The sequence below is a fragment of the Thamnophis sirtalis genome, unplaced genomic scaffold, assembly GCF_051295495.1.
Source record: "Thamnophis sirtalis isolate CommonGarterSnake01/CBP01778 unplaced genomic scaffold, rThaSir2_p1.2 scaffold_13, whole genome shotgun sequence".
Lineage (NCBI taxonomy): Eukaryota > Metazoa > Chordata > Lepidosauria > Squamata > Natricidae > Thamnophis > Thamnophis sirtalis.
In genome coordinates, this window is record NW_028261393.1 from 30,146,681 (window position 1) to 30,172,237 (window position 25,557).

At 46.4% G+C, this 25,557-nt stretch overlaps 1 protein-coding gene across 1 annotated transcript in view; it reads left to right on the forward strand.

The window, feature by feature from the left end:
* The first annotated feature begins 2,013 nt into the window (after nucleotides 1-2,013).
* Nucleotides 2,014-25,557, forward strand: part of HPCA (hippocalcin) — a 28,407-nt gene continuing 4,863 nt past the window's right edge. Inside the window, exons 1-3 of the mRNA XM_014075852.2 lie at nucleotides 2,014-2,169; nucleotides 17,429-17,825; nucleotides 24,397-24,502. Coding sequence (XP_013931327.1) covers nucleotides 17,448-17,825; nucleotides 24,397-24,502 — 484 coding nt within the window. The 5' untranslated portion in view covers nucleotides 2,014-2,169; nucleotides 17,429-17,447. The remainder of the gene's footprint in view (nucleotides 2,170-17,428; nucleotides 17,826-24,396; nucleotides 24,503-25,557) is intronic.

A 25,557-nucleotide genomic window follows, 5' to 3' on the forward strand; every position in this document is an offset into this window, starting at 1 on the left:
GATGTATATGTATATGTATATGTATATGTATATGTATATGTATATGTATATGTATATGTATATGTATATGTATATGTATATGTATATGTATATGTATATGTATATGTATATGTATACATACATACATACATACACATACATACACACATATACAAAAAAAATTTCATCATTGTTTTATAAGTATTCTCAACTCTTCCCTCCGTACTTTCTGTATTTTGATCTATAATTTCAAGTCTCTTTTCAATTCTCTCTGTGATTATTAAGACTTTTTGAATTTCTAACATAATTTTTTGCAATGTTAATTCCTTTTCTTCTTCACATTGCACCATTTTTCCAAGTTATAAACACTGCCACTAAAACATCCAAGACTTTTGCTAGGTTTCAAACAAATTCACCACTAAGGGCCCCCCTTGCCTGGCACACAAACACCCAGGCTCTTCTGGGAAATAGAAAAAGGAGAGGAACAAAAGGATGTCCATGCTTAAATTTATACCATCACAACCAGCCTTTCCTGCCTGGTCACCTGGCAGAAGACCTGTAGATTATTTTTTTGAACAGGTTATTTAGAAAGTCTGCTTGGACTATCATCATCCTGACAGGATTGATGCGGATCAAAATAAGGTGAGTGAGAAAAGGGTGAGTGGAATTAAATTCCAATTGTTCCATATTCTGAAGTTTAATGATGACTACAAAACTACAGGTAGTCCTTGACCTATTACCATAATTGAGTCTGAAATTTCCATTGCTAAGCAAGTTAAGAGAGTTTTGTCCCATGTTTCATCATTTGTGTGGATTCATTTGAAGTTATGAATGCCCTGAAAACAGTGACTTACAGCCTGTCCTTACATGACCATCACAGCATCCTTGCAGTCACATGATCAAAACTTGATCATGTCCAAAAGGTGACCAACTGATTTGCTTAAGACAGCAGCGATTCACTTAACAACTGTGGCAAAAAAGGTAATAAAATCAGGTATGACTCACAATGACCACATCATTTAGCAACAGACATTCTGGTCCCAATTCTGATTGCAATTCAAGGTCTATAGTCACTTTATGCAAAAGGCCGAGGGGAAGCCACTCAGGGACCCCTCTGCTCTGGGCTTCCAGGTGCAATTCAAGGGGCTGGCTGTTACATGGAAAGCCTTCATGGCTCCGGACCCTCTCTCCAACTGGTGCCTACCTGTAGGGGCAGATGAGGCAAGAGCCAGGTGCCCCCTGTAAAAGAACCCACCTGGCCGGACTCCGGAGGGCCTGCGCTGCCCTTTGGAACGTACCCCAACTTTGCTGGCCCCTGCAAGTGATAAAACGTCGCTTCTGGAATCGGTTGCTGGATAGACGGGATTTTTCTCCATTTCAGCTGTTTCTAGTGGTGGCGTTTTACTCCCGTTTTAGCGTTAATCGACAGCCGCCTACTACGCAGCGCCACCGGCCCTTCCCGGGAAGCCACCCTCACTGCCGACGTCGGGCGAGGGGAAGGCAGCCATCCCGGGCGGACCAAGCGGCTAGCGCCACCGGCAGTAGCGCCGAATCCTCCACGGACTCACTCGGGGCCCGTCCGGAGAGCCTGGCCAAGGGCCGTGGGGGCCGGCGGGCGGGATCCGGCGAAGGAGCCTCTTTGGCCGGCGGGGAAGGGCGTCGTACCCTCTGAGCTGCAGCTTCTTTTGCCAGGACCCGGCGCGCCTCCTGCCAGACCCTTCGCGCTCCCGCTCGCCCTCCCGCCTCCGGCCACCCGTGAGCGAGGGAAGGGCTGCCGGCGGCGCGAACCCTCGGCAGGCGCGCGGAGGTGGGGAGGTGGGGACGAGGGCAAGTCTTCCCCGGAGTCATGAGGGGGGGCGCTCCGTTCCCGCCGGACTGTACCACCTCAGCCCGCAGGGAGAGGGGCGCTGGGGGGGGGGAGGTCTGCGGGCTCGGAACTCCCTGGGCGGGACCGGGCTTGGCGGGAGGGGAGATTCCGGGGAGCCCCGCCGGGGGGAGCTGCAGGGACATCCTCCCCCCTTCCCGCTTTTGCGCGAGCCCCTCCTTTTCGCCCCCGCCCAGCAGCCCGGGCGGGCAGCGCGTGCCGCTCCGGCTCCAGCGGTTGTAAGGAGGCGGCGGAAGATGCGGCAGGAGTGGCTGGCGCTCGCTTAGCAGCCGTCGCGATCATCGGGATATCCCAGCCTTGGTCAGGTAGATCGCGCGGGGAGGCGGCGCGCTCTGCTCTCGGCACACCGGCCAGGAGGAGCTGCAGTTGGCGGGGGGCCCCTTTACCCGGGGATGGCCCCGTCGGAGCGCGCGAAAGAGGCAGCGTGCTCCAAACTCCGTCCCCCTCCCGTCCCCCGATACCCCTCCCCGGCCTTGGTTGGGGAAAACGCTTTCCTAGGATCGCTGCGGGAAGCAGCGCAAGGAATGGGGGTCGCCCTTTGCGGAGGGCGGGAGACCCCCGACTGCCCACCTCCGCCGCCACACCGGCCGAAGGGGCGGGAGCGGCGCCTCGCAAGGTGCCCGACTGGCGTTGGCCGCCGTTGCCCCTGCCCGAGAGGAAGCGGGTGGCCGGCTGTCCCCCGGGGACTGCGGGGGGGGACGCCTTTGCAGAGATCCCTGGGGCAGGAGGGTTGGGGAGATCTGCCGCCCTCCGCGGGGACTCTGCTACGGCTGCCTGTCCTGGGGATGGGTGGAAAGTTGAACTGGGGGCCGGGACGAGCAGCGATTTCCACTGCACACAAAGAGATGCGTGCTAATCCGCCCCACCGGGGGCGACTCCAGCTGCAATGGGCTGCCCCTTCCCTGCTCCTGGGCAGCCATCCCCTGGAAGAGCAGGTGAGGGAGAGCCCCATCAGCGCCGCTTGTAGCCGTGTGCTGCCTGCTGGCAGATGGGGAGAACCCGCAGGGGGGGGGCATCCTCATCTCCCCCCTGCCGGTGGAACTGCCCAAAGAAGGAGCGTAAGATCCCCCTCCCGCTGCGCTTGCCTGCCCAGGATCAGCAGCCACAGCTGGAGCTGGACAGAGATCCTCCCTACCCAGCATAGATCAGGGATCATGGCAGGGAGAAGGGGGGGGAGCTGCTGGTGGTACCAGTTCCTGGATGCTTCTGAAAGCATCCTTTGCTTCCACCCCACCCCAGCCTTTCACCCCAGTCCTCTGGAATTTTCATGGTTATTTTTATTACAATATGCCATTTGTGCGTGGGGCATTTTGTAGGGTGAAGAGGGAAAAGCTGGGTTCCTTGCATTTCATGGACAGCTGAAGCAGTTTTCTTGGTAGCTTCAGGGAAACCTGCCTGCCTTTTCACCTCCTCCTTTCTAATTCCCTAGCCTGGCCTTCAGCCGCCTCCCCCTCCCCATTTCCTTCTGAGACTAGCCAGGTCTCGCCCTTCTCCCATCAACTGTGTCAGCCCCAATGGATTGAAATGAGAGCAGGGTCCCCTGCTCCAAAGGGCTTATAATCTCTCCTGCTGGCTCTGCTGGTACTGTGCCTGGTATTTATTGGTTCAATTTGTTCTCTGTGCAAGAGGCGGGGAGGACTTCAGCTTAGGTGGATTGGAAAAGGAGTCTGTACGTTTGTGATTTCCTTATTACATTTGTCTTATTTTTGCCATGGGATTCCCATCCAGTCACTTCTCCCCTGCAAACAGTCCCAGAGGCAGTAATTGTCCTGACAATGAGCATGCCCACTAAGGCATAATGGCCACATCCCTCACCCTGAAGGACCCATTGGTGATGACCGCTGCCCAGATCTCTTTAGAGGACCCAGTTGGGTTCTGCAATTGCTGGGAATGCAGGCAACCTCTGAGGCTCCTTAGAGAAAGGAGAGAAATGAAATTGACCAATTGACAATTGGTTGTGAGACCAGACTTGGATATATGTTGTCCTTGCCTCACACTGGAGAAGTGTGCAGCAAAAGCCCTCTGGAGCCATTTGCATCTGGAGACAAAAAAAAGACCCATTTTGGTCCTTTGGCTTAAGAAAAAACAATTCAGGGTTGGGGAAGGGGTTCTAGAGTTTCACCATGAAAGTGACCTGCAGGGAAAATCATTGATTTTATTCATGTGCTGCCCCAGGATAGATGGATTGCTCTTCTGTTGGATGGTTACAAAATGGATGGCAACCGTTAGCCCCGTAGCTGCAGGTACATCCACCCACCCTCCACGGTCATCATCAGCCCTAGGATTCTATGATCATACAATATTGCATCCTTGAAAAAGAATGGTAGATGGCCACTCCCTCCTTTATTGGCTTTCAACCAGGTTGCAACACCTGCTGACTTGGCTGATCCTGAAGTAGGTGCATGGGTGAGAAGGAGCTGGAGGCCTTTGATGTCATGCATGACCTTTTCATGCAGATAAAGCTTCTGGAATGGCATGATCAAAGAATCTTCTTCTGCTCTTCTTTCTGCCTTGGACTTCCTGAAAGGGGAAAAAAGAGTTTGGTTTGACATTAGGGAGCAGTAATAATTTGCATGTTTCATTTGGAGTGAATTCTGCCTGAAATCAACTTCCTTGAATAGGAATGGCTACATGTTGGTGAGTAAAAATTTTGGAGGGCAATTTCAAATGGGCTTCAGGGAAGGACCAGCATTTTGAAGTAACTATTTCCTCAGGTCTTTTCTCCACTCTCAGAGGGACAATGTTTCTGAAGGAGCAAAGGCTGCCTCCTCATTTCCACCAGAAATGAAAGAATTGCAGTCCAACTTTACTGTAATGTATGCCCTTTTGCATTAATTATGCTTACTCAGGTAAGAAAGTGAGACCATTAAAATTTCTTATTTAAAGGATAGTCTTCATCCTCATCTTTCTGGCTTTAGTTGGAGAGATGCAGAATTGGGGAAGAAAATAGTTGGACACAGCTGGATCTTTATTTTGGGTCCTTCCAGCTCCATCCTGATGCTGAAGGATGCTTTGGATGGCCAGAGTTTCTGTTAATCAAGGAACTGCCTCTGTTTTTCCATAAATTATTACATACCATGTCTTGGTTTCCGAAAAGAGGAGAAATATTGCCGGGGATTCGAGGATCTTCGACTTGTTTATGCTTTCAAGTGCCATAAATATTCATGCCCACTTTCTTAGATAAAGGAGAAATTAAGGCACCACCAAAATTTTAAAAGTCGCCCCCATTCTAACCTCAGACAGTTGGAGAAAAGCAGAACACAAATTGGTATTGAAAAATTGAGAGAAAGAGCATGAACAATTAGAAAAACTGAACAAGTTATGAAAGGAAGTATTCTGCAAATTTGAGAGATATAAACTAACCTCAGTTTTCTCCTTAAGGAGAAAGGAAAGGAGCTGTCTAGAATTTAATAGCTCCAGTTTTATTGTACTACAATTCCAATCAGCCCCTGCCTGCTTAAAAAAAGTATTGATGTGCACTAGGATGAGTTTTGTGACAAGGCATTTCATAATTGTTTCAGACCGAGAAACACTTTAATGGATTTATTTAAACTGCATGAATAAAACATCAGAGATTTGTTTAAAAGAATACAAGAAAGAAAGCAAAAAAAAACTAAACAAAAGTTTTAAAAATCCCCCCCCCACACACACAATAATTTCGGAATAAATAAATTACCTTGTACCTCTAAGGCGAGATGACATCTTATACATCCATGAAAAATATTTTGATCCAGAGGAATTTTTGAATAGTGGAAATAATATTTTAGAAATTTCTTTGGTGATGTAACTAAAACGCCAAGGAGAAGGAGAACATTTTACTGATGTGTAAATTTCTGAGCGACATCTATTTTCCATACCCTGGCAAAGAAAAGTATGTTTTCCTTGTCCTGTGTTGTGCCAACGCCTGGGGGGTGGCATTTTGAGTGGGTGACATGCCACTGTTCATTCTGGGGAAGGAGAGGGGGCTGTGAGGATGGCCCCAAGCCTGATCCCAGGACTTCTGATTTGTGCTTCCATCAACAACCTGCCTGCTCTCGGGGCATCTCCCCTCTTTCACCCTGGGAAAACTCTCAGCATCTGGTAGCACTTTTTTCTTGGCCTGATTTTTGGCTTATTCCCATCCTAAGTGGAGGATGTGCACTTGATGAGGAGAGAAGATATGAGGGTAGCAGATCTGGCATATTGCCGCCATTTGCTGCCACTTGGCATCAATTTTCACTTTTCAGTGCCCAGATTGCTTCCCTCTAGTTCCTCTTCTGTGGGCCAAGGCTGGAAGAGAGCCAAGTAGGCTGCATCCTAAGGAGGGAGCAACCTGTGTCTTGAATACTGAGGACGATCTAGATGTTGGAACAGCTGTGCAGGGTCAGAGAGGCGCTTCTGTGTCCTCTTTGGAGCAGCCACAGTTGAAAAGTCAAGCGTGCAAAGAGGCATATCTAATATATCTAATACGCCCTGAAGGGACGATTGGTTCTGTGAAGACGTGGACCAGGTGGAGAAACACCACTGGAACCTTTTGACTAAGGGCAAAAGAAGCCTTTGCCTCAGTCTGCTCTCCCTGGGCTAGAAAGGGCATGTGGGCCTTAGAGCAATGGGGACCAAAGGAGGCCAGTTTGATGCGAGGGGCTGGTGCGGAGACAAGCAAGCAGGCACCCCTCGGACATTCATGGCTCAGCTGGGGAACCAAACTCAGGATATCTGCCTGTGGAGGGAAATCCCTCTGCCAATATTGGATGCTAGATCAAAAAGAGCAAACCTTTTGCTGAAAGAGAGAGTTGGGTACCAGGCAGGGTGGATGGTTGGGGGAGAGCTGGGATGCCAGGGAATCTGGATTGCCAGGCTGTTCAAAATCACAGCATCCTTCATTGCTCTTTGGATTAACTCCTTGGTCATTTGGACTGCAATTACAGACAGGCTGCAGGGAGCGAAAGTAAAATATTAATGAAGCAGCAGTGCTTCCCCACCCTCCCTCCCTCTCTCTACAGTCTTGCCTTTTTCTGCTGCAAAAAGGTTTCTCAAAAGGGAGGTGACCCACTTAACGCAAGAACACAAAGTGATCGTTCTCAGCTTTCCTCCAGGGTGGGGCCAACCTAGGCTTCTCCCCCAAGGACCACTCAACTGCCCTCATGATACAACTCAAACCTCCCCCTCCAAAATGGGTTTAGAAAGTCCAGAATCCAATCAGCCCAGACTTCCAGGGGGTCAGTGGCCTTCCCTCTTCGAGGGCAAGTGCTTGGGTGACTGGGGGCTGCTGGTTTTCAGAGAGAAGGACTTCCTTTACTTGCAGCTCCAAACACTCTGTTATCAAACTCTGTCATTGAAGTCCCAAAGATGCTTTTCTCAAGAGGCAGCTGGACTTTCTGGTTTTTCTTTGAAGATGTTTCGCTTCTTATCCAAGAAGCTTCTTTAGCTCTCAGAAGCTAAACATTTTCAAAAATAAACCCAGAAAGTCTAGCTGCCTCTTGAAAAAGCATTTTTGGGACAACTATGCCCTGGATGGCTGAGACTCCACATTCTTTCTTCCTCTGGTGGTTGGGTCTCTTGCAGTCTCTGGACTCCAAAGCCAGAAGCTTGACTTTGAACACATCTCATGGTCGCTTAAACTCCAGCCTCACCTGGCTCAGCCTCCGGTCTCCAATGGTGGCCAGTCCTCTGCCTACAGAGGCTCACGGCCAGTGGTTACATCTGGAGCATCCCTGGGTTTGAGCTTTCAGAAAAATGCCAGCCTGGAGAAGGGAAAGCCCCTTTTGGAACCAACTGATGTCACCTTGCACTTCCCAGGAGTGAAAGAGATGCATCTTTGGGGAAAACGGTTCCTGCAGAACAGCAGACTCGGAAATTCTGGACTGGACCTTCAGCAGCACCTCTGGCTGAAAAAGAGCAGTGAGCAGCTGACAGGAAAGCCGCCTCTTGCCTAAGATGGGGGTCCAGCCACTGGGCCTTTCTCTGGCTTGGCCTGGAAAGGGGCCTCCTCCTGCAACTGCCTCAGATGTTCCCCAGTTGAGCATTTGGGGCTGGGCGGTTTCCCCTGTTTAGGGGAGGGAATTCCTGTTCCGAGGATCCCTAGTGCTGCTTGTAAACTGAATAGTAGCTGCAGTTGAAATGGGCTCCCAGTGGATGGGGAGAAGCCTCCTTGTGTGGATCAGCCCAAACCACACTGGTCCCACAGTCATCCTTTCCCTTTTGCAATCTCTCTCTACGGAATTCCTATGGGAATGGTCAAAAAATCATGGTGGTGGTTGCAACCTTGTGTTAATGTCTAGCTACCCTCTGTGCTTTCTGGCTGGAGCCCATGTTCCCCCCCCCCTCAAAAGCCCCCTCCCACGCTTTGCGCAGCACGTCTCCGGTTCCACTCCAAAAGCAGGTAGATCCAGGGGCCATTATAGGAGGGGGCTTCATAGGGTGAAATGGATGAGTCCATTCCCAGGTGCCCAAGGGAGGGGGGCATGCGCTTTAGCTCCCTGTCTTCAGCTGACATTTCAGGTGAAAGTTCTGCCTGTCTTGTTCTCCTGGCTGCTATTTTCAGTCCTTGGCCATCAGGGTGCCCATCTGCTGCCTGGGTGAGTGAGGAGCCGTGCTGCCACCCTTTCCTAGAGCAGGATTTTGCAACGGGGGAAGGTCTGGAGGGAGATACTGCGGAAAGTCTTCCCGAGACTTTCAGGCTGGAGAAGCCAGAGCCATTTTTGCTTTGTTTCCAATAAGAAACATTGCCTGAGCTTCCAAACTCTCAACTTTGAAACAGCTTCCGGAATGGGGGGCTTTTGCCAACTCCACTCAATTGAGCGCCTTCTGTCATTCCCCTTTTCATCCCTTCCTTTTCTTGCATCCAGGATTATCTGCAAGGGCTGATTTAAAAAAAAACCCAAAATGGTGGGCACCACACCATGATGCAAGTTAAGCTCATGTTTTTTTTAATGTGTGTTGCATGTCTGTTTTGACCCACTTGTGGATTCCCTGCTGAAATCCCTCCTCACTGTTCCTCAGAGGGGTTCTTGCAGCAGAACAAGCAGCAAAGGGCAGCTCCCAAGAAAAGCTCCTTTAGGTGGGACACCCTTTACAGATCCCTGACAAATGATCTTGGCTGCCAGATGGGCAATACTCTCCATTACATTGGAATCAGAATACCAATTATTTGATAAGAGCAATAGCAACAACAACAAAAACACCAAATGTTGTAATGGTTATAAAACAAGACAATCCCCTGACCGACCTGATCTTTTTGCAGTGAATGCCATGGCTATAAAGCCAATGCCATGGTGGTTAAGCAAACCAATGCTTCACTGTAGGCATGGTTTTCTTGAAAATCACAAGTGCTGGTTTTCAGCAAAAGTGTTATAAAATGTGGTCATACAACCGTGGGACACTGCAAACGGCCCTAAATGCAGTTAGAATAGAATCGCATGGAATGGCATGGAATAGAATAGAATAACAGAGTTGGAAGGGACCTTGGAGGTCTTCTCGTCCAACCCCCTGCTTAGGCAGGAGAACCCTATAGCATTTCAGCCAAAGGGTTATCCAACCTCTTCTTAATAACGTCCAGTGTTGAAGCATTGTGTTTCTAAGTGCTCAAAGTCGGACATGTGATGGTGGAGAGGGCCCTAAATGCCCTTTTTCAGGTTAGTCATAACTTCAATTGCTAAGCAACTGGCCATAAGTTGAAAATTACCTGTAAACTAAGCAAATAGTTTGCAAACTATCAAATGCAGATGATTGCGAGGAAGGGTCAGACAAAAGAAAACGCTGGCAGCTAGATCATTTTTTTTCAAAACTGATAACCAGAAGACAATGCTCATTCACAGAGTATGGTCAGAAACATCCAGATGGTCACTCCTAAGAAAGAGGGAGAGCATTGACTGCACATCAATGCTCTTGGCTTTGTTGTGGAGACGCCTGCAGAAGAGGGGCCTCTGGGAGCCCAGGAGAATAATGCAGGTTAGAAAGCTCACCCTGGTCAGCCTGGAACATAAAACACAGAACCATAAAGCTGCAAGGGACCTTCTAGTCCAACTACCTACTCAAGGAGGAGACTTTATACCATCCCAGTTAGATGGCTGCCCAGTCTATTTTTGGAAGCCTCCCGGGATGGAGCACTCACAACCCCAGGAGGACAGCTATTCTGTTGATTAATTGTGCTCACTGTCAGAAAATTTGGTCTTCTAGGTTGGATCTCTGTTTAATAAGCTTCCACTCATTACTTCTTGTCCTGCCCTCAGGTGCTTTGGAGAATAAGTCAATCCCTTTTTCTCTGCAACAATCCCACAAGGACTGGAAGACAGTTATGATCCCTCCCAATCCTTCTCTTTGATAGGATAGACATAACTAGCTGCCTCAACTGTTCATCATACGGCTTGGCCTCCAGCCTTTGCCATCTTTGTTGCTTTTCCCTCCAGTCTTTTTAGAGTCGTATCAGAATATTCAGAACTGTACAGAATATTCAGGTATGGCCTCTCCAGCGCAGGGTAACGTAGGGCTATCACTTGATTCTATTGCTCTGTTGATGCAGCCCAGGATGGCATTGGCTTTTTCTGCAGCTGCAGCACACGGCTGGCTCATATTTAAGTGGTTGCCTACTAGGACTCCTACCTTGTGTGTGAGAGGGACGTTGGGGAGGGAAACCTCACCATTCGCCTGCTGATAAATAGGTATCTATAATGGACTTTTTGTGAAAATGTGAACAGGCCCTGCTTCCTCCCACCGCTGGGCAGAGCTGTCCTTCATGGTTCCAGCATTCAGTCGTGCTTTTCACCCTTACACAGATGTGATCCAAGGACGGAGGGAGGGGCCCATTTTCTTGCAGGGGAAAAGCATTAGAGGCCAGGATAGGATCCTCAATGGGGCTTCAGGCCAGCCTTTTCTGCTGAGATGAAGTTAACCCTGTCAGGGCAGGAAACCATTGCCCAGGCCGCCTTTGGCCCAAGGTTTCCATTTCTGAGCTCTTTGCCTCTCTCTGGTGACTGTCAGGGTCTGCCAATGCACAGCAGGCTTGGATGGTGCCGTTTTGATTTCCTCTTGGCCACACCAACCCACTGGGCTTTAACTTTGCTGGAACTATGAATCTGCAAACTTCATAGAGAGAAACAAAAGTTAGAAAATGGGGAAAAATTGTTTTTCCCTTCTGGTTTGAAGGTAATAAACACAGGTGGAGGGGATATCAGTTCAAAGGACAGCAGCTGAGTTGGTAGATATCCTGGCCCTGGGCTGAGGGGAAACGGTGGGCTCATGAGGAAGAGCCAGTTTGGTCTCTAATGGTTAAGATTTGTTTTTTTTTAATTCATGTCAGAAGCATCACAATAAAAATAAGGAATACCATGTGACATAAAATTTAAAATATAAAGTACAAGATTAAATTATGTACAAATTAAACAGATCTTGCCCTGATTAGTTAAGCAGTTAAAATGATGGCCTAGAAACCAGGAGTCAGTGAATTTTAGTCCTGCCTTAGGCATGAGAGTGAAATCTCAATATCTCCCTCCCTCCCTCCCTCCCTCCCTCCCTCCCTCTCTCTCTCTCTCTCTCTCTCTCCCCAACTCACTTCACAGGGTTGTTGTGAGGAGAATAGAAGGAGGATTAGGTAACTGCCTTGAGTTGTTTATAAAGTAATAAAGCTAGAGTCAAAATCTAATAAATAAATAACCAGGAATAAATGCAAATAATATTAGGTATTTTGCTACCTAGAGCTATCTATAGAAGTAATAAAAACGGGATAAAAATAAATAAATAATCTGGTACACTTCTAACATTAATGGTACATTGTAATCATGTTTCTAAATGCTTTGCACTCTGTGGTCAGAAAGCCAGAAGCTGGCAGAGGAGCCAAGTGACACAAAATGTCCTCTGTCTTCTTATCTCCACGGACAGGAGGCTAATTTCTGAAATACCACAAATCCAGAGCAGATTTCCAATCAGTCCATGACCTCCTTTTGGAAAGCTGAGCTACCGGCAGCAAAATGTTCTCTCCAGTCGGTTCTGCTTCAAGCGCAAGCAGGAGTTGAGCATTGTGGACACATCCTGCACACGCATTTCCCAGAATCCCCCCACTCTAACGAGTGCTCTGAAGGGAAGTTGTGACACAGGAAAGTGGGAGCTGGGCAGTTGTCTGGGATTGGCAATGGGGCCCATTTCCCATTTCTGTTCTGGATGGGTAGGCACCTCCCCCCCACCCCTTAGCCTAATCAAAGGCAAATGTTGTTTTTTGTTGAGGAGATCAACATTTGGGGGCTGGCATGTGGAGCTAGTTGTGCTGGGCTAGCACAGCTGAGCTTTTATGAAATGCAGCGCAACAGCTGCTGAGAGAAATTGATGGAGAGGAAGTGAATGTGCTGGGAAAGGCTGCATTTTCTCCCTTCCCAAAAGAATCAGAAAGCTGGTCAGCGCAGGAGAAGCAAAGCTTTCCATCTCCCACCCCCACCATCCTTGGTGTTATGCAACGGTTTTGCTGATGAGTCCAAATGAGGCAACAACCTGTGAGGACACAAGATGGCCACGTCTCCATTCCGGAATGTGATAAGGATCAGGGCAACAAAAGAGCCATGGCTAACCAAAAAAAGTGACCAGCGGCCTTTTAAGTGTGCATGGTGGGGCTCTTCTTCCCCAAATCTCTGCAAAGGGGTGGGGTGGGGAGCTCCTGCAGGGACAGCCCTCAAGGACTGGCAACCAAATTTGCCAACTCTTGGCCCCCATCACCGCAAGGGCAAAATCAGAGAATAGGATCTTGTGTAGTCAAGAGTCAGGTCATAACTTAAAAATTTGAACCTAACTACTGTAGATGTAGTTAATACATAATAGCTACCTTTGTACTGTGGGGAGATAGAAAAATGTTTTTTTTCCCTTTCCCTTTATTCTTTTTACAGTATACATCATATTTCTGGTTAGTTTTATCACTATTTTATTTCACATATTTATAAAATTTACAGACCACTCATCTTACTTCAATATAACTTCATGGCCGTTTGCTAGTTTGTTATTCATAGATTATATATAATGTTTGTTCAGGTTTTATACTTTTTATTTACAGTACTTATATTAAAAATAAGTTTTGTTGGTCTTGCAATTCAGCTCCCAATAAGGTGGATGGAATATTTTTTTAGTGCTTCACTTTTCTGAAGTATGTATATTGTTGAATAGTAATGAATGGATACCAAGAGCAGAGAGAATGTTTAGGAAATTTGAATGTTTCCTGTGTGATTTTCCCCAGCAGATTTGTTAGTGATCGCAACTTGCAAAGTTCCGATGCAAATTGCTCCATGACAAAAAGTACAGCTTGCCTAAGGTATTTTTTCCAGAAGAAATTCCACAGAGCAACAAAAATTATTAGGAGCCTAGAGGCTAAAACATGAACAGTTGCAGAAAGTGGGTATGTCTAGTTTAATGAAAAGAAGGAGTACTGGCGACAGGATAGCAGTGTTTCAATATTTGAGGGGCTGCCATAAAGAAGTGGGGGGAGGATCAACCTATTTTCCATAGCTCCAGAAGGCAGGACGGAAAGCAATGGATGGAAACTAATCAAGGAGAAAACCATCGTAGAACTAAGGAGAAATTTCCTGACAGAACAATTTCTGACAGTGAAAACCAACTTTTGCCTTCAGAGGTTGTGGGTGCTCCATCATTGGAGGCTTTCAAGGAGAGTGGACAGCCATTTGTTCGGAATGGTATAGGGTCTCTTGCCTGAGGTTGGACTAGATGACCGCCTAGGCACCTCCTATTCTGTTATACTATGTTCTATGTCCATTCCACCAACCCTTAGCAATAATTAGCTATTGCAAATTGTTTTTCAAGGCAGCCAGTGGCAGATCAAGACTCACTGGTGTCTTAAGCACTGACAAATCTTGATGACCCTCCTTTGTATATACTGTACAAATCTTCATTGTTTTTTTTTTTCTTTCTCATCTTTGTGGTGCCCCCTTTGGGCCTGATGCTCTAAGCACATGCTTAGTCTGCTTAATGGCTAATACACCACTGAAGGCAGCGGAGCAGCCTCTGGTCCCCTTCATTGGGAAGGAAGAGCCTCTGCCCCTTAAAGAGAGAAAGCTGCAGATTCTAGCTTCACCCCATCAGAACTCTGCCTGCCTGGCTTAGAGGGAAATATTAGGGGACCATTACTTAAACAATTTGTTAACAGCTAATAGGACAGTCAGTGATAAGTAAGTGTGTGTGTGTGTTTGTGTGTGTGTGTGTGTGTGTGTTGGCCAGGAACAAGGGAAAGTTGGCTGTCCCTTGTAACACTTTGCACACGGAAAACTCAGATCCTTCTTTGCTTCTTCTGTACCCACGTTGGCTTTAGTAAAGCATACTTTTGGTTAACCATGGATAGAATGTTTTTAAGTCAAGGGCACGTGTAAATAAATAATATAATGAGCAATATAGAGAAGTTAAAAGAAATTAAACAACACTGTTGTTCCAAAATAACAGGAAACCTGGTTGTCTATGGAGATTTTCTGTCATCCAGGCCATGATTGTCCCAAAGCCCAAAGGTGCTTTTTCAAGAGGCAACTGGACTTCCTTGTTTTTCTTTGAAGAGCTGAAGAAACTTCTTGGATGAGAAGCAAAACGTCTTCAAAGCAAGGCAAGAAAGTCCAGTTGCCTCTTGAAAAAGTACTTTTAGAAAATCTGGTTCTTTTTCAAAATTGGGAATACTACTACTTTTCCAGTTTCTTAAAGCAATTTTCTTAACAGTAACCTCTGCCTGATACAGCTGTAATTCCATACAGTCAAATTTCAAAGTATGAGGATAAAATTTACTATGAAATTAACCTTTCTAATGTTCAGATCTTTATAATACTTGTAGACCAGTTTAAAGAAGGTGAGGTACAGTAAAAATATAAATATAAAAAACCCCTATAAAATGCTAGAAGACATAAAATATACATGAATTAAAAACTGAAAGTATATAAAAGGTACTGGATGATCATGTAAAAAAGGGAAAGGCTTCCCTGTCGTGTCTGACTCTAAAGGGTGTGTGTGCTTATCTCTGTTTCCTAGCCAAGGGAGCCAGCGGGTTCCAAAGACATTTCTGTGGTCATGTGGCCACCATGACTGTATGCCAGAGGTGCACAGAACGCTATTACATCCACACCGAAGTGGTACCTATTTATCTACTCACACTTGCATGCTTTTGAACTGATAGGTTGGTAGGAACTGGAGCTCACCCCATCGAATGGCGCTCAGGTCTCAAACCTAGGCTGCTGGCTTTTCAATTGACAACCTCACCTTTAACCGCTAAGCCATCACAGCCCCCTTGGATTTAGGGGAGCATAAAGGCTTCTATGTGGAAGGATATCAAGTTACAAGGCATTCTAATGTGGCAAACTAGGAGCCCATTAAATCCAGTTTATAACACAAGTCACCACCCAACCAATTTTGAGCAATGCTGCACAGAACTCGGCAATACCGTATGTTATACAGCTAGACAGGATAGTCATAAAGTGGGTCAACCAGATGACCACCCCAATTTTACAGCCTTTTTAGCAGCAGTTATTAAGTGCATGCAGCGGTCGTAATGTGAAGCCATTGTTCACAGTGAGGCATTTTTATCAAGAACCCAAAGTAAACATCAGTTTTTGTCAAATTGTGGCCATGTTACCACTGAATGCTGCAAGTGAGCATAAATGAGGGCCAGTTGTGGGGCTCCCAAAATGCAGTCCCATGACCGTGGGGGGGAGGGGGGATCATTGGAACTAAGTGGTAAGTAGCCTTACCAGAAGTCCCTCATAACTTTAAACAGTCGCTAACCAATTGGTCATAAGTCAAGGACCACCTATAGCAGGGTTAATGACTGAAAAAAAATGTTAAAATATTTGTCCATAAATGTACATACAGTATTATTTTAAAAAGGTGTCAAACTCTCATAAGACCAAATCAAATGAATCAATGAGTCCACAAATGTTTTGCATCACCAACCCAAAAAAAATCTAGCATTTGTCTTGTATAAATTTTAAGTTTTAAAAAGAACATAAAACCTATGGACAAAGACAGAGAGAGGGAGAGAAAGAAAAAGAAAGAAGGAAGGAAGGAAATATTCAGAAAGAAGGAATAAAAAAGAAATAGAAGCTCCCAATTTCCTTTGCAGCAAATATAAATCCAATTTACAAAATTTTCTCTTATTCTATGATTACAAAAAAGCTCACTTTTTTCCTATTATCTAGTGTTTTCTTCTAATCAAAACCACAAATCATTAATGCATTTTTTCTGTTTCATGCAAAAGGATTATAAGGGTTTCCAGTCAGCCATCAATGTAGATATTGTGTTTTCTCTGATCAAGGTCAACTCAAGTTCTTCCACCCTCACCAACCTTTCCTCCATTGTGGGTAGGATTGAACCTTTTCTTTAATAGTGCCACTGCAGTTATCATACATAAAAAAAAACAAAGTTCTATGACTTTTCTAGTTACTTATCCACTAGTTCAAAAAGTTTCTGGTTTCAATTGAACTTTAAAATGTTCTGAATTAATATGTGTATTTGTATCCTTGGGGAGGGGGGGGGGAATAGGACATCTGTCCTTCCAGATCTGTGTTTTGCAATCTCAGCAATTCTGGGAGTTGAAGTTGATATATCTTAAAACTGCTGAGGCTGAGAAACATGGTTGTAAAGGAATTCTTTGGATCATCCAGCAAACTTGAAATAAAATCAAATGAATCCATTTTAGCCATCAAGACTAAATTCCATACAGGATGGATTCACATAGCTGTGGATGCAGTGGGGAGCCCCCCCCCCCCAAACCTGCGGTTGGGTCCCCAGGAACCAACAGTTTTGAAGGATTTGGGGCTGGTTCAGATTCTGGTGCTTCTGGTTTGTTGTCTCCTGGGGCAGAAAGTGGCCAGGATTGTCAGTTTTGTGGGAGCCCAGCAATCCTGGCCAGGTCAGGCTGCTGGGTTCCCTCAGGCATGAAGCCAAGACGGCTTTATTTTTGTAAGCCTGAGATGTGCCTTGCATAAAATATTTCTATTAATTTTGCTGCTGCTGCTTCTGATGCCATGGTGAGAGCTTGTTTCTGGCTGTTTCTATTGGACTGCATTTTATTCATCCACACTGATTTCTTTTGCATTCCCAAGTCACGAATTGCCTGTGAAAATTCTGAGTAAAACAAACACAATTCCTTGCAGGAGGGAGAGCCAGGGTGCATTTTGTGGTGGATGCGTTGAAGTTTCTTCTCCAGAATGGGGATGAGGTAGAGGTATTTTCTGCTGGAGGAAGATGCTGTGTGTTTTTCCTCCAAAGGACCAAAATCGATGGATCAGACATAGCGTTTTTAGCCTTTCAAAGAGTCGTGATGTTCCTTCCTGCTTTCTTCAAAGCACATTTGATAATCTAACAGAAACAGGAATTCTCATATTTTCTGGCCTGTCTGTGTTCTGTGTCCTATGACCTCATAGAGCACAGAGCTGAGTTGTTGAACATCCAAATTACATTTTAAAACCCAGAAGCAAGTTTCTAGCACTCAATGTTGCCCACAGAAGTCCATATAAACAAGCGTGCAACCTGCGTGGGGTTCCCCTGGAGAGTCGGCCAGAGAAATGGCCAGGTTTGTGGGCCTAGTCGATGCCAAGGTTCTCTTTGCTCCTTATGTTTCAGCTCGCAACCCGCTTCAGTCATGGGGAAGCAGAACAGCAAACTGCGTCCAGAAATGCTCCAAGACCTGCGGGAGAACACCGAATTCTCCGACCTGGAGCTCCAGGAGTGGTACAAGGGCTTCTTGAAAGATTGCCCCACGGGCATCCTCAACGTGGAGGAGTTCAAGAAAATCTATGCCAACTTCTTCCCTTACGGGGATGCCTCCAAGTTTGCCGAGCACGTCTTCCGCACTTTTGACACCAATGGCGACGGCACCATCGACTTCCGAGAGTTCATCATCGCGCTGAGCGTCACTTCCCGGGGGAAATTGGAGCAGAAACTGATGTGGGCATTCAGCATGTACGACCTCGATGGCAATGGCTACATCAGCAGGGAAGAGATGCTGGAGATTGTCCAGGTGAGCCACCAGCCCTCCTTCTCCCCCAGCAAAGTCCTGACACCTCCCAAGAGAAACCTTGGCTGATCTCTTTGGCCAACCCACAATAGCAGAATCTTCATGGGTTGCTAGAGCTGAAGTCAGAGGCCCAGATCTGTGAGCCAGCCAGGGAGGCATCTTTCAACAGCTTTTAGCATAAGGCTGACGGCAAGATGCAAACACCCATAGCATCCCAGCTCCCAGAGGATTGCAAGCCTGAAATACGGGGGTGGGGGTTGCTAGTTTTTAAAAGAGGCATAGTAAAATTTAACATGTTATGTGAACTCAACACAGGGCATGAAGGTTCAGTGAACTGGCAGTCATGAAATCATAAATTACACTGTAGGGCTCACCCATTCATTCGTTCCCTCCCTTCCTCCTTCCTTCCCACAAGCTCTGGGCAGCTGCCCCAACAGCAGGCTCTTCTGCAGTCAAGATGAAAGGGGAAAGGATGAATGGTGGGAAGAACTGAGGAATTCATAGCCCCTTTTGGCCTAATTTTTGAATCTTGTCCTTTTAAAACAGCATCTTCCTGACTTCCGGGAACCCCAATATACAGCTAAAACAGACATCATCAGTGAATGGGCCATGAAGTTGGCCATCCTGGTTCTTAAAATTGTTATTTCCACCTACCCCCCCCAAAAGATCTTCTCCTCCACAATTAATCAACTAAAGCCATGGGTTAATATGCTGAGTGAAGTGATTAAAGCGGGGACCCTAATTACTGAGTGGGAAAATCTAGTCTGCAAAGGGTAACTAATCTTAAATGTGCTGTTAATGTCGCAATTAAACTGATGAAAGCTTTTAGCTTTCAGGCTGAGCCAGAGCCGGTCAGAAGAGGGCTGGGAGCTGCAGAGGTTTCTACCAATTTTCCTCTGGTTTGTTCTCCCTCTCAGCTGTTTTGCCTCTGGCTGCTTCCATTGCAGAGGTGCCAGCCCTGTCGGCTGAGGGGGATGCGGCTCTTGTGCCATTCCTTCCTTCAAGACTTCTGGGGAATGAAAGGAGAAGCAGAAGCTGCGTGGGAGAACAGGATGCTGAGGGTGGGAGGCAGCAGAGCCATCTAGAAATTCCCTGGAAAAAATGTCTTTGGATACCCCTGAGACTCTCTTCATTGGCTCAGAAGGAAAGCCCCTCCTCCTTCGCCCCTGGGAGCTCCGTAAATGCAGGTTGCGTTGGGTGGAGGCAGAGCTGCAGGCAGAGGGGGGCAGATTAGAGGAAGGGAATTGGGGGAGAGTATAGGGCACTCATGTTCTCGCTCTCCTACAGTTCTCCTCTGCTCCCTCAAATGAGCTTTTGCAGGCAGTAGAGGTTCAGTTTATGCACATGCAGAATGGAATAGACTTGCAAAGGGTCCAAGGTTATATCTCTGGATATTGGCAGCTTCCAGAACTGATTCCCAGGTAGGAACAGGGATGACAGAGGCATCACCTGAAGCCAGGGGGCCTCAAATGTTTTAAACGGGGCCAATTCACAGTCTTTCAGATTGTTGGGGGGGGCAGACCGGCTGGGTGGGCGTGGCTAGGTGGTCATGTAACTGGATGGGCATGACTAGGTCATGTGACTAGGTGGGTGCGTCCAGTTTAACAACACATCAAACAATGCACACAAATTAAACTTTAATTTGTTTTAGCAAATCTTCTCAGCCCCAAGGAGCTTCAGAAATATCTATCAATCAATCAATCAATCAATCAATCTATCTATCTATCTCTGTCTGTCTGTCTATCTATCTATCTATCTATCTATCTATCTATCTATCTATCTATCTATCTATCTATCTATCTATCTATCTATCTATCTATCTATCTTCTGGAGGCAGGGGAGGTGAAAAACAGGCCATTTTCACCTGTTTTTTGACCTCTTGTGACCTCCTATGCATCCCTTTTTTCACCTCCCCTGCCTCCAGAGTGTCTCTGCAGGCGAAAGTTGTTGGCCTTACCTTTCCAGCCCACAGGGCTCCTGAAGGTAAGTCTTGTGCTTGGCTGAAGGGTGGGTGGGGCGATGTGGGTGAGGCAGCGTTGTCCTGGGCAGGCCAGATTAATGGCTTCAATGGGCCACATGTGGCCCCCGGGCCGTAGTTTGAGGACCCATACATTAAGCTATAATTTGTTTAGGGCTGGTTTAAGCACCGTTAATGTACACGGTGCCAAGCATGCAGTTTAATACATTCTGTGAACAATGTTGCATCAATGAACCTTCCCTTGGTGATATTTTCCAGAAAAAAAACATGTTTTGTTGTTTTCTAAAAACAGTATATTCTGTGAATATTCCCCCACCTGCCCAGAAGATGAACAGAGATGCTTTGAAAGTCAAATTCAATTTATGGATTCTTTTTTATTCCACGCTGAGATACAATTTGTTGATTTTAATCACATCTAAGCTAAGACAGCTACTGGTAGATTTCTGGGGAATGCCAGAAATAATTCAGATTGCTGCAAGTCGGCTGTGAATCTTTTGGACTGTGGGTTGTAACTGAATTTTAATAGTGATGAGGTCTCTGAGGAAGACAAAAAAAAGCCTTCTTAGTGCAGGTAGATGGAAACGGAGGAGCCTTCTGTATCAAGTTTTTGTTTTACACGTCTAAAGCATTTGAATGGACATTGCAAAACACGCCAAGATGAGGGCTGGGTCCTCCAGTCCCGCCTGGGATCTCTTTGCATCCATGTGAAGTTGAAAAAGGGAAGGTTTTTTATGTGGTGGGGGGGAGTTTGCAGCATTGGGGTGGGAACCTTGGGAACCTGTAGTTGGAGGTGGCTTGTCCTTCCCATAATGGCTACCCAAACTGTTTGCAAAGCGTGGTTTTGTTAGATCTGCCCCTCCTGATTGCCACCATCCCTGCTTCCCTTTGCCCTTTATCTGGGCACATGGGCACAGTTCCAGAGAAAACGAAAGGCAAGGGTTGCCCATCCTTTCAATTTTCTAAGAAAGCTCATGAGTCTCAGTGGGGCATTCTTGGACATGGAAGTCTCCTGGAAACCACTGGGCACTCATTGTTTTGCATATGGCTCTCCAGTTCAGACAAGTCCCAAGTTTGGAGTATAATTTTGAGTCAGCCAAGGAAGGACACTGAATGACCAAGAGAATCATTCAGTGGCCGTGTTAATTTGGGAGTTGAATTAAGTGGTCTGAATTTCCATAATCTGCCAAACAGTAAGCAAATCAAATATGCTAGATTCCTACCACACTGAAGGTATCTCTTGCATGCTGTGTGGATGCATCTGCTGACTCTCTGCCTAGCTAAATACATTTGTGAGTGTCATTAATAAATTTGCCCGGTTCACAATCAGGGCATTGGATTTATTGCCACGGAGTAACCCAGATGCCCCTGGCCATTCAAAAGCAGATGGCAGACAGACTTGCTGCTTTCCTTTCAGCATCCAGTATAGAAGTTCTGGGTTGAGTTCCAGAAGACCAGCCAGAAGAGATGGGTAGGTCTCTTGGTCTCACTTTCCATCTTACTCTCTTACTCCTGCCCTTATCTGTAGTGTCCTCTGCTGGAAGTTGATCAACATTGCAAGCCCATCATGCTGGCTATCCTCACTGTTACTGTTTTGGTCTCACCAAGGATGATTGCAAGATACCGTATAAAAAGGCATTGCACATAAAATGCATTGCATATAAAAAGAGGTGCAGCTGTAACCACAGTCACCATCTTAATTTGGCCATTACCCTCTGGAAACGTGTGTCTCCGAAGTGTTCAATTTGGGTTCATTTGAACAAAAGGTTTATTTTTTGCTGCCCAGTCTTGTCCTTGTGCTACTCTGTGGACTGTTGCTTTTCCCAAAGGATCAGCCTGCTTGAGCTGTCTGCTGCTATTCTGGTTGACTCCCCTTCTATTGTTAACACCCCAGCTATCAAGTTGTGTATGCAGATTGTCAAGGTATTCAGCCACGGTCTGCTGGCAAATAACAGACTGGCTGAATATTGCAGGAAAAAAGTGGTTCTGCTCCATCAGATCTCTCCTGAGCTGCCTGGAGGCCCAGAGAACCAGACTGGCCGGTGGTAAATGCATCTTTCTCAGCCTCTGGAGCAGGAAAGGAGAGGAGGAAGCCCTCTCGGGGCAGGGAGAGAGATGAAAGCCAACAGGCTAAGAGTGGCTTTCCTCCTTTGGTCTCCAGAGCGGGGATGACCACATCTTCTCCCTATAGAATAACAACAACCGGGCTGGCTGGGGATGATGGAAAGTCTAGTCATAAATGTTTTCAAAGGAAAAGACCGTAAAGGTAGGCATGGACTTAAGACAAGTAGCTTTAGCAACCATTCACAGTTTTCATGAGCCTTGGAGTGCTTACGACCTGGATTCAAAGCTCGGACAGTCAGCCTGTGATCACATGACTGGACATCAGGTGCCAGGATCACATTTACAGACGTTTGCAATGTCTCCTAATCAGGTGACCTTGTTTTACAAAGGTTTTGATGAAAACTGGCAGTTACTTCCGGGTTTTGGCAAAATTGCATCTAAGGCGAACTATTGGTTCACAACAACCGTGCATTTTGCTTAACTTCTACTTCAAAGAGTCCTAAAATCAGGTCAATCACGTGACCAACCTGCTTTGCAAGCATCATGAGTTACAATTGTGATGCTCCCATTAGTGTCATAAGTATTATCATCCATTTGTGGCTGGAATAGCCCAAACCCTAGATGATAGGCTGAAAAACCAGGTGGATCTTGACAGACTTAAACACTGGGCCCTAGCTAACAAAATGAAATTCAACGTAGAGAAAAGTAAAGCAAGAAAAACTAAAAGGACACATATAGACTGGGTGAAACCAGGCTTAATAGAATGACTGTGAGTGGGATCTTGGAGTCTTAGTGGACAATCAAATATGAGCCAGCTGTGTGCAGTGGCAGCCAAAAAAGTCAATGTAATCCTAAATTGCATTAACAGATGGAATCAATCAAGATCAAGAGAGATACTAATACCACTCTATAAAGCCTTAGTAAAACCACACCTAGAATACTGCATCAGTTTTGGACCCCACACTATAAAAAAGATGTTGAGACTCTAGAAAAAGTGCAGAGAAGAGCAACCAGGATGATGAGGGGACTGGGGGCTAAAACATATGAAGAACGGTTGCAGGACCTGGGCCTGGCTAGTCTAGAGAAAAGGACCAGGGGAGACATGATGGCAGTGTTCTAATATTTAAAGGGCTGCCAGAGAGGAGGGGAGTCAAGCTATTTTCCAAGGCACCTGAAGGTGAAACAAGGAATATTGGATGGAAACTGACCAAGGAGAGATTCAACCTGGAAATAAGGAGGAATTTTCTGACAGTGAGAACAATCAACCCATGGAACAGAAGTTGCCTTTGGACGTTGTAGGAGCTTCATTACTGGAGGCTTTCAAGAAGAAACTGGACTGCCATTTGTCAGAAATGGTGTACGGCAGGGATATCAAACTAAATTTCTTCAAGGACTGGATCAGCATTGTAGCTCTCCTCTGCGGGCCAGCAGGGTGGTGGGGATACGGGACAGACGCCTCCCGCAGCACCCTGCCGGCCAAAAACGAACTATGCAACCTGTTTTTGGCCACAGAGGCACCATAGGCCAGTCCTTTGATATTTCCAGGCTGGCCCCATGGGCCAGATTTAAGCACCCTACAGGCCAGATCCGGCCAAGGGCCTTGAGTTTGACACCCCTGGTGTAGATGCTCCTGCTTGGGCGGGGGGTTGGACTAGATGACCTGCAAGGTCTGTTCCAACTCTGTTAATCTGTTAATTTCCAAGGCACGATAAGACTGTACCATTCACACTGAACATTTTATTTTCCAAATTGCACATAGACAATTTAACAGCAACAACTGCAAGAAAAATGTATTTCTAATACTGGTAGACTTCTATTTATCATTTAGTGACTGTTCAGGGTTATAACAGCACTGAAAAAAGTGACTGATGACTGTTTTTCACCTGACCATTGCAGCATCTCCACGGACACATGATTTACATTCGGATGCTTGACAACCGACTCATACTTATGACGGTTGCAGTGTCCAGGAGTCACATGATCACTTTTTGCAACCTTCTGACAAGCAAAGTCCAAGGGGAAGCCAGATTCGCTCAACAACTGGGTTACTAACTTAGTAACTGCAGTGATGCACTTAACTGTGACAAGAAAAGTCATAAAATGTGGCAAAACTCAACTGTTTTGCTTAGTAATAAATTTTGGGATCAATTATGTCCATAAGTTGAGGACTACCTGTAATACTGAAGAATATTGAATTTTTCTCTTGTTTTCCCTTTCCATACTGGGATAAGCAGTGGGAGTTGCAAACCAATTTATTGGAAGGGAGAAGCGTGTTGAGTTGGTTGGTGGGATAGAGGGGTCTCGATTGCCCATGTCAAGAGCAGAGGCAGAGGTTGTAGATCCAAAGTGGGGCTGCCAACTGGGAGCGGATTGCTCCAATAGGCCAGGCTTACCTGCGGGCGTGCAGCAGGGATGCCCCCCTCCAGCCCATCTGTGCCAGTCTCATTCAGTGCAAGGCCCGTTTCGCATCATGGGAAGCTTGTGGGGTCCTTGGCAGAATCCTCTACAGACTTTGCTGCTGTTATTTTTCTCCAGGCTATCTACAAAATGGTCTCATCAGTGATGAAGATGCCAGATGATGAATCAACTCCCGAGAAACGGACGGAAAAAATCTTCCGACAGATGGATACCAATAATGATGGTAAATGAGGAGACAGAGAGATTAAGACACAAGCGCATCACTAATCCAGAGCTTTTAAGCAAGAAGGCAGGAAAGCTGATTAAATACAGTGACAAGGGGCTGTGGGGGGAGGGAGGTTGCCCCACAGCTCTGCCAGGCTGGACAAGAGGGAGGCACTTCTGGCTAGTAATTTCTGGCATTTTACCTTTATATAGCCTTCTTTCCTTCCTTCCTCTATGTGTCTCTTTCTTTCTCTTTCTCTTCTTTTCCTGTCTTTCCTTCCTTCCTTCCTTCTTCTATGTGTCTCTTTCTCTTCCTTTCCCTCTGTCTTTCTTTCCTTCCTTCTTCTGCGTGTCTCTTTCTTTCTCTTCCTTTCCCTGTCTTTCTTTCCTTCCTTCCCCCTTCTTCTATGTGTCTCTTTCTTTCTTTCTCTTCCTTTCCCTTTGTCTTTTTTCTTTCCTTCCTTCTTCTATGAGTCTCTTTCTCTTCCTTTCCCTCTGTCTTTCCTCCCTCCCTTCCTTCCTTCCTCCCTCCCCCCCTCCCTCCCTTCCTTCCTTCCTTCCTTCCTTCCTTCCAACACAAGCATATTACATTTGATGAAGAATAAGAAAAATAAGGTGATCAGATGCTGCCCTTAAAAAAAAGATCTTGCAGGTTACTTTTGCATCACTGCCCAGCATATGTTAGGCTTCTTGCAGGAAAATGCCCACATGCTCAGAGCAATGAATGGCTCTGTCCATTGGAGGAAGCCAGAGGGAGATGAGGGTCTGAGCTCAGTGAGCATTGGAAGTGCAAATGTCCCCTTCCTGCAAAAGCAGAAGCAGGAAAGGCTAGCGGAGAATGGCTTTGGGCCTCGGGGCTCTTTTTCCACCCCATCTTCCAGGCTGAGGGGTGGCTGCTCCTCCTGGTTGTGGGCTCAGCCTCTGCCATCATGCTCCAGAAGTCAGCATGTCTGCACCCAAGACAGGTAATCCTCAACTCACATCCATTCATTTAGCAACAATTCAAAGTTAAAACAGTGCTGGAAAAAGTGACTTATCAACCGGTCCTCACGCAACTGTCACTGGGTCTCCACG